General features: G+C 48.9%; 1 protein-coding gene across 1 annotated transcript; it reads right to left on the reverse strand.

Annotated features, from left to right (window-relative positions):
• Positions 1-2,796: 2,796 nt before the first annotated feature.
• Positions 2,797-6,230, reverse strand: NLRP10 (NLR family pyrin domain containing 10). Its single transcript, XM_032641171.1, is given in 12 exon segments — positions 2,797-2,896; positions 4,177-4,281; positions 4,753-4,817; positions 4,819-5,127; positions 5,130-5,341; positions 5,344-5,513; positions 5,515-5,616; positions 5,618-5,790; positions 5,793-5,986; positions 5,989-6,102; positions 6,105-6,179; positions 6,182-6,230. Coding segments are annotated over 12 exon segments (1,668 nt in total).
• Between the last annotated feature and the right edge of the window lie 2,578 nt (positions 6,231-8,808).

An 8,808-nucleotide genomic window follows, 5' to 3' on the forward strand; every position in this document is an offset into this window, starting at 1 on the left:
CGGGAAGATGAGCCCCCAGAGCATTTAGCTTTGAAGGCCAGCTGGGCTTAATTGCAGGAGCTCCTCAGGACCAGGTGAAATAGAGACTCCACTCTTACAGGGTGCACGTAAAACCTCATGTGCACCAGGACCCAGGGCAAGAGCAGTAATTGATAAGAGCCTAGGCCAGACCTACCTGCTGGTCTTGGAAAGACTTCTGGAGAGGCGGGTGCGGCTCACCCTGGGAACGTAGACACCGGCAGCAGCCGTATTTGGGAGCTTGTTCTACCGTGAGGCAGGCGGTGCCGGCGGGCGCCATTGTGTGGGCTCCTCCCTTTCGCGTTTAGCACCAAGACGTGGCCCCGCCCAACAGCCTGCAGGTGCTGCTGGGACGCCCCGGGCCAAACAACCAATGGGGCGGGGACACAGCCCCAGTCACCTGCAGACGGGCTGCCTAAAGACTAAAGAGCCCACAGCTGCCCTGTCCACCAGACGGCCAAGATCCCGCTCCACTCACCAGCCCCACCAGGAAGCCTGCACAAGCCTCACCCACCAGGGGGCAGACACCAGAAGCAGAAAACTATGATTCCCCGACGCAGGCCAGACCCTACCCACACCCTACCCTGGGACCAGCTGGGCCCTGGCCTTTGCCCACCAGCAGGCCCATGCAACCTTCAGGACACCCCCGACCCCATACCCAACAGTGTCAGGAACAGCCTCCCACACGCACCAATGATCTGAAATGGGCCCTGGGATGCCTGGATCCTGCAGCCAGACTCCAGGAACCAGCTCTGCCTGCCAGTAGTCCCGCACTAACCCCAGGCCCTGGCTTCACCTGCCAGTGGGTGGGCAGCAGCCCCAGAATCTTCGGGACCCTGACTCTGCCCACCAGTGAGCCAGCCCTAGCCCCGGGGCCTCCTTGGGTTCTATGACCAGCCACGTCGTGACCAGGCCCTGCTAAACAGCAGCCAGCGGCATCTGCACAAGGGAGGGCCTGGCAGCCAACCAGACAAGGGGCCAACCAAGCCCACCAGACCACCCACACAGTCAACCCGCCACAACAGAAGGACCCACACGGCCCTCTTAGCGGGCATCCCTAGAGCGTAGAGCTTAGGGAATGAGAGGGGAGTGCACTGCTGGGATGCACAGGACGCCTCCTGCGGAGGGCCACTTCTCCAAGGTCGAGAAACATAACTAACCTACCGCATACATAAAAAATACAAATAGCAACTTAGAATGAAGCAGCAGAGGAATATGTTTCAGACTAAGGAACAAGGTAAAACCCCAGAAGAAGAACTAAATGAAGTGGAGACAGGCAATCGCCCAGAGAAAGAGTTCAGAGTAATGATCATAAAGATGATTAAAGAACTCAAAGGGAGAACAGATGCACAGAGTAAGAAATTAGAAATTTTTAACAAAGAGTTAGAAAATATAGAGAACAACCAAATAGAGATGAAGAATACAATAACTGAAATGAAAAATGCACTAGAAAGAATCAATAGCAGACTAAATGATACAGAAGATCAGTGAGCTGAAAGAAATCACTGCTACTGAATAGAAAAGGAAACATAAATAAATAAAAGGACCAGATGAGCCCAGCTTCTCTCTGCACCTGGAACCACTACTCCTTCCAGCCACCAGGTCCCGTAGCCTGGTTGGGCCCATTCTTCAAGACTTCTACACATGGGGATCGCATTGGTTCTCCCTCTTACCCAGCCCTCTCAGGGTACCGCAGTCCATCAGACACACGTTATCTGTATACAGCATGATATATTATTTTGTCTACTCAGAACCCTTTCCTTTGGAGATCCACTCTTCCATTCCCTGTGTTTCAGGAGGTGCTGGTCCTTTCTTACTCATGGCCTAGGCCATGAGATTCACCCAAGCCAGAGAAGTTCATCTTCCAGACCAAAGAGATTGTTCAAGGCTTGACACCTGCTCAGGGTCAGGTCAGAATCCTTCCCCAATTTCCCTGTGGGAGATAAAGACTATTCCCTCCCTATGGGATTATTGGCTGTAAGGGTGGTTTATGTTGACTCCCCTTATGGCCATCTTCTCTGACACATAAGGGTCACTCTCCGAAATAAGAGCAAAAGGCAACTATAGAAAGAGCAACAGAGGGGAGAGAGTGGAAGCCCAGATGACATTGTTAGAAAGAGCCAGACAGACCTAACTAGAAATCAGCTGAAAAAAAAAGAAAAAAAAAGAGAATATAGTTGGTCATTTAATTTTCGCTTAATCATGTTTGATTTGAATGTGAATCCTAAGTGAAATAACATGTCTAAACATCAACTGGATATTACATCCACGTTTTTTTAAACAGACCTCCTTGGCCCCATGAAAATCCAGCAATGTGGCTGGGCACCTGTTTTGCTGTTCACAAAAAAATCTCTATGATACTCAGGAGTTGGTCAGCTGGGAGCATTCAGGCTCTCTAGGGGACAACACAGCCTAGCTCAGTAGGTTCCACCAGCCTCTTCAGTAAGCCAGTACAAATTGCTCTTTAATTTAGTACATGGGCAGACATGCAGTTTCTTCCACAGATTCTGTATATACACACAATCTACGTGCTCAACAGGCTACGTATATAATTATCAAATGTGGAGACACCAAACTTCCTGTGTGAAGAAGAGTTCATAATAATTAGTGTCATGGGGTCCCAAGGTGATCAGTCAAGGCTGAGTTACCTTGGATTCAGGTATCTGGGCACGTCCAGCAGATTTCTGGAATTGGTACACGTGGAATCAACTTGTGAGAAGTCATGACAACAATAAAACTGTGTGAAAAACAAAAAGAGGGGTGTCTGTAACCTTCCTGTTACAGGAAGGGGCACTGAGGGTCCGAGGCAGCATCAGCCTTCCGCAGCAACTGCTGGGTGGGGGTAGGTTTGCGGTGCCTGCACAGTCCTTGAGGACCTCTACACAGTGGGCTGAGGTGTGGGAGCTAAGAGAGCTCCCTGAGGAACCCCAAAAACTGATGGGGCTCCTGACTGACCTTCAATTTCCTCATCTGTAAAATGAGGGCTGGGAACTGACCACACCTACATCTAGAATTCCCTTTTTCTTCTTTTCTCTACAGAGGGAACCAAAGCAGAAAAAAGGGATTATGAGTTAGCACTTAGAACTGACTGACATTTCCAGAAAGAAAAGTCAGTTAACGGCACCTCTGGGGACAGTCATGACATGTTATTAGCATGGAGCTAAATCGGATCACAGTAGAGCTTCCAGGACTAGAGGTCTGTGACAAGCCATGGTTCATTCCCAACATGGAAAATTGAGGAGTTTCTAGAAAGCTACTGTTTAAGCAGCAATAAGTCACAAATACAGAGTCAAAGGGACATTCCATTATACCACAGTACAATACTTCTTTTATTTATTTATTTATTTTTGGCTGCGTTGGGTCTTCATTGCTGCACGTGGGCTTTCTCTAGTTGCAGCGAGCAGGGGCTACTCTTCTTTGTGGTGTACGGGCCTCTCATTGCGGTGGCCTCTCTTGTTTTGGAGCACCGGCTCTAGGCGCGCAGGCTTCAGTAGTTGTGGCTCACGAGCTCTAGAGCACAGGCTCAGTAGTTGTGGCGCACGGGCCTTGTTGCTCCACGGCATGTGGGATCTTCCCGGACCAGGGATCAAACCCGTGTCCCCTGCACTGGCAGGCGGATTCCTAACCACTGCGCCACGAGGGAAGCCCAATACTTGTTTTAGATGTTAGCACTGATACGCTTCACATTTTCCAATATTGTGGAATGAGCACAGTTCACATTTTATTATATCAGGGAGTTTATTCCACAGGAAAGAGTCAAATGTCAGAATCACATGCTTGGTCACTGACATTAACATATAAGAGGAGCTACTGAAATAAGACTCTGCACTATCGAAACAGCCTGGAGTGGGGGGATGGGTGCTAAATAAGTGAATTTGAGCCATTGGTGGCAAAAGTGGTTGTTCCTAAGGGCTCATTCCACACGGCCTTTCCCCATGTCCTATGTTCCAAGTCTTCTGATCCCCTATTATCTAATGTCTTTCTTTTTGCTTTTCTGTCCTTATACCCCTTCCAGTATGCATTAGTCTAATCTCACATCTCTCCATTCCTTCCTACTCTCTGTCTTCCCCCATCCTCCTGTCCCTCCACCCCACCATTCCCCTGACCCTTCATCTCTACTGTCCCCACTTCTCTGCCCCACGTCCTGTTGCTCCTAACCTCCTTGTCTCTAGTTCCTCTGTCCCTCTGCCTTTTCCATTAGACGTTGACTTTTGGATCCCTGCTCTATTACTTTTGCCCACAATTGGACTTTTTTTCTCCTTTCTGTTGTCAATGAAAATTGACAATCAAGTTAAGCCAAACTGAAGCTTATAACCCACGAGACAGGCTCCCAGAAGCTCTGAGAACTGTTCCAACTGTTAGAGGTCGAAGGCACAGTCATAGATGTTTGAGACAAAGGATCGTACGTCAAAATGACATACTGATATTCTACATAAAGTTCACCAAAGATAAGTAGTTCAGGTAAGCATGTACAAAGCGAGCGGTAAGCCACCATGACCCACATACAGAGTTGGGAAAGAAAGCGAATCTTTTAAGAAGTTACATTGCTAGCATCAGAAGAAAGGGAAAGAAATGATCTTGACAGTTGGGCAGGCAGTTGAGGAGCTCTGGTTAACATGTAATGCAGATTCACACCACACGTCAGGGAGGGAGGGAGGAGGTCCAAACGGGCAGAGAGAATTTTAGGTTTAAATTTTCTCGTCCTGCCGTAAAGTATAAATTTTATTTCATCACTGTCCATTACTCAAGCTGGTTTTGACAGAAAATGAGTTCCTTCTATGGAATTTCTTTTCACTGAAAATGTTCCATCTTAAACGATACATCACTCATCTGAACACCCTTTATCAAACCCTTTACTTTACATTCGTACAGGGAGAATTCCAAATCCCAAGTCCTGAAATGCTTTATAGAATCCACTCGTTCTTTGAGGCACTTCAGATCCTGCTTTATCGAGGGAGAAATTTTGAGGCAGAACTTTAGCTCCCAGTTCGAGGAGCCCTCTTTTTTCGATATGTCCAATAAAAACTGCATACTGAGGGCCATCGCCTCACGCCCTGTCTGCTTCTTTTCATCTAGCAGCCTATTCACTTCTCTGCAGCACTCTCCCCCCCCGCCAGCTGGCTCCGGTCCTCTTCCACCAGGTAGGACATGGCATGAAAAAATTCCTATAAGCTAATGCGGTAAAAGCTGTACTTCTTGATGTCAAATCCCTCTTGGTAGCTGTTGCTGCTCACGAAAGCAGCAAGGCTGAGCCCATCTAAACTGTGCTTCCTGACGTCACCTTCTTCAAACACGATGCCCTCAGCTGCCAAGGGGCACAGCCCCTCAGGACCTTGTCCCGGGTAAGCTCAGAGCAGACCCCAGGGGCACTGTGGAGCAGAAAGGTGGAGACGTAGGCCATGAAGATGTCAGTACAATTACCGGGCATCTCCAAGACCTCTCTGCCTCGCTCTCTCTGCCCCTTCAGCCAGGAGCAGACCACGCAGCAAATGCCTTTGTTAGAGAACATCATTTCTTTGTACAATGTCAAGGGCATTTCTGGCTTGCTCCTTATCTGTGAAGTAGGAGTTGAAATACCTCCTCCTCTCAGGCTTCTCTGAGGATGTGGACATGGGGTGGTTCTCTCAGCAAGGACTCCAGATTTCACAAAGCCAGCACCCAGGTGGTGACGAGAAGGGCAGACCTGGGAGCATTAGCGTTCCTCCTCAACAGAAGGTGCAGCACATCCTCCGTGGGACTGGACCTCGGCCTCTTCAACCTCTCTGCAAAGGGCCCCTCTGCAGCTCATCACAGTCATCCAGGATGAACAGGAGCCACTCCAGCTGCCTCAGAGTCTCTGTGACGGGCGCTTGATTTTCCCCACAACGCCAGAAGAGGAGCTGGACCACTTCTCTGCAGCTCACATAAAAGACATCATCCAACTGGCCCAGATACAGGGTGCCAGTGGTCCAGTCCAGCACCATTTTCTGGCCAGTGTTGTCTTTCCCATGCCAGCCGACCCCTGTAGCACCACTATGGGTGGGACCTGGGAGGACTTTCCCCCTGGATCTAATAGAGCCTCCACTGTGACAGAGTCACAGTGGGCTGGGGCAGACAGGCGGATGACGCTGGGCTCCCTGAGCTGGGCGCGGCCACCAGGAGCAGCTGGTGGTAGCCGCCCTGATGCCCCCTTCTTGCCGCTCCTCTAGGCCGTGCACATGCTCTCGGTACATTTCTCCATAATGTACACTATACAAGTGAGGTGTTAGGGGTGAGATGGGAATAAAAAGAGACAGACCTCGGCCTCTGCCCTTTGGTTTCATCTTCTGTGCCCCAGAACTTGTATCTCTCTGAAAGTTGTACTTCTAGGGGCATGGGGAGGGACCGCTGCTCGTGTGTATGAGGGTGTGTATGCATGTGTGATGTGCACGTGCCCGTCTGTACGAGTGTGTGAGGGTATGTTCTGTGTGTGGGGGGGGTCCGTGGGGTGTGAGTGAATGCTTATTTCCCCATGTGCTCACGGGAGTGTGCTACGGACGCTTGTGTATTTTTGTGTGGGGAAGGCGTGTCAGTGTGCAACGGCACGTGTGTTTGTAAGAATACGTATACATGCAAAAGTCACCGTGTGTGTGAATGTCTGAGTGTTCATGTGAAGTGTCCCCATGTGAGATGGTGAGGACAGAGAGAGAGGAGAAAGGAAAGGGAAACTGGAGGACGGCGAAGTCACAGGAGCCTGTTCCTGGTAAAGATCAAGCCAGGTGCTAAAGATGAACCAGCTCCTGACTCTGAGTCAGCCTAAATTGTCCCCATCTCAATCCTACTGTTCCCCCTGCTACTGCCTTAAATGTCTCCTTTCCTTCCCAGGCAGTTTCCTTGAGAGAGTAGCCAGTACTCACTACCATGAGTCAACCTGATCATTCTCTCACTCCCAAATTCTGGTTTCCATGCCCACCCCCTCCCTGCAGTTCCACTGGCACGGCTCTACCAGGGTTGGTAAAGATCCAAGTCATCAAATTCAAGGCTCGCTTTTCAATCCTTTCTGGATACGCTGTTTACCTGAGTTTGGAGGAATGAGAAGAAAGAATGCGTGCCCACCCAGAGTACTGACAGGGGAGCAGGATCATGTGAATTCTAACTAGAAAAGGTAGATCCAAGGAGAAAGCAGCTCTTGGGCATGAGAGTCAGGGCTACGTAATCCAACTTCACCCGTCCACCTTGCCGGCTGGATGCTGGCACTTGACCCAGCCAAGGGAGTGGACAAGTTCCTGACGGGCAGATGTTATCATCCTCACCACACCAAGAAGGAAACTGAGGCTCAGGAAAAACAAACAAACCAACCTATAGATTGCCCAAAGTTACACAGGAAGTTAGGGTCGGAGCTCCTTCCACACATAGCAATGAGCATAGCAACCTTGTAATACTAATAACTAATGTACTTCTGGCATATGCTAAGAACTTTACAGAGCATCACCTCATTTAATCCTCTCCCATAGTACAGACTAGTATCTCCACCAGATCACTCCACACTTCTGCTTGCATGTCTAATCGACATCTCAAGGGTGACACATCCCCAAATGAGCTTGGGATCTTTTCCCCAAAACCTGCTCCACTTGTAGGTTTCACCATCTCAATTGACAACAGCCTCTTCATACTAGTCGCTCAACACAAAAAATTGGAGTCATCCTTGACTCCTCTCACACCTCACATACAGTTTCTCAGAAAGTCCTATTGCCTCTACCCTCAAAATATGTCCATCATTTCCCTACTTCTCATTGCTTCCACTGCTGCTGTCCTGGTCCCAGCCACCCTCATTTCTCATTTAGATTACCTGGTAATCTAACGTGTCTCTCTGCTCTTTCTCTCTCACCTCGCTCTGCCCAGTAACCACTCCCCCTTTCTATTCTTCTCAAAGCAGCCAGTGTGATTCTTTTAAAACTAAGACAGAGCATGACCCTCCCGGCTCAAAACACCATCTGACTCAGACTAATACTCAAAGTCCTTACATGGCCTGGGAAGTCCTTAATGATCTGCTCCCCAAGCCCTATGGAGAGGTCCATGTCCTGCTACTCCCCGCCTTGATCCTAACACTCCAGCCATGAAATAGCCTCAAACGCACCAGGCCTGCTCCTGCCTTAAGGCCTTTGCACTCTGTTCCCTCTACCTGGAGGCTCTTCCCCCCAATAATGGTCATACCCCTCGTCTCCTTTAAATCCACTCAAATCTCACATTCCCATTTTGACCTGCTCTAACTCCTCACGACTCCTGATTTCCTCCTTATTTTCAGCTAATTTTTCCTTTTTCATAGCACTTATCACCTAATACATTCTATGATGTACTTATTTGTCTCTCTCCAGTAGAATGTATACTTTTCAAGGACAGTGATCTTTGTTTTGTTCACTGATATATCCCAAAGCTCCAAAAGAGCATCTGGCACATATTCAAATTGTTGAATGAATGACTCACTGCGTTGACACCTTAGGATGCTGTCAAGAACAAAGTCCTTTAAAAGGTACCTTGATGTCGATTATCCCATTGAAGTACCAGTTGAGACCCTTGCGCCGCTCTCTGGCTCCATCTGGTGGCAGCTGTTTCTCTCCTCTCAGTGAGGTTCCAAGTTTACTCGGAACTACTTAGCTCGTTTCTCACTGAGTGCGCATCGGACCGAAATCAAAGAGCACAAACTCAGTGCAGAAAATTGTAGCCGTGAGTAGCATCATCAGAAACCAATAAGCACAAAGATCTAGTTCACGTGGTGCAGGTTCAGCGTATAGTGCTCCTAATCTTTGTCAACTCACTCCCTTCCGCGCCTAG

The sequence above is a fragment of the Phocoena sinus genome, chromosome 8 (genome assembly GCF_008692025.1).
Source record: "Phocoena sinus isolate mPhoSin1 chromosome 8, mPhoSin1.pri, whole genome shotgun sequence".
Classification (NCBI taxonomy): Eukaryota; Metazoa; Chordata; class Mammalia; order Artiodactyla; family Phocoenidae; genus Phocoena; species Phocoena sinus.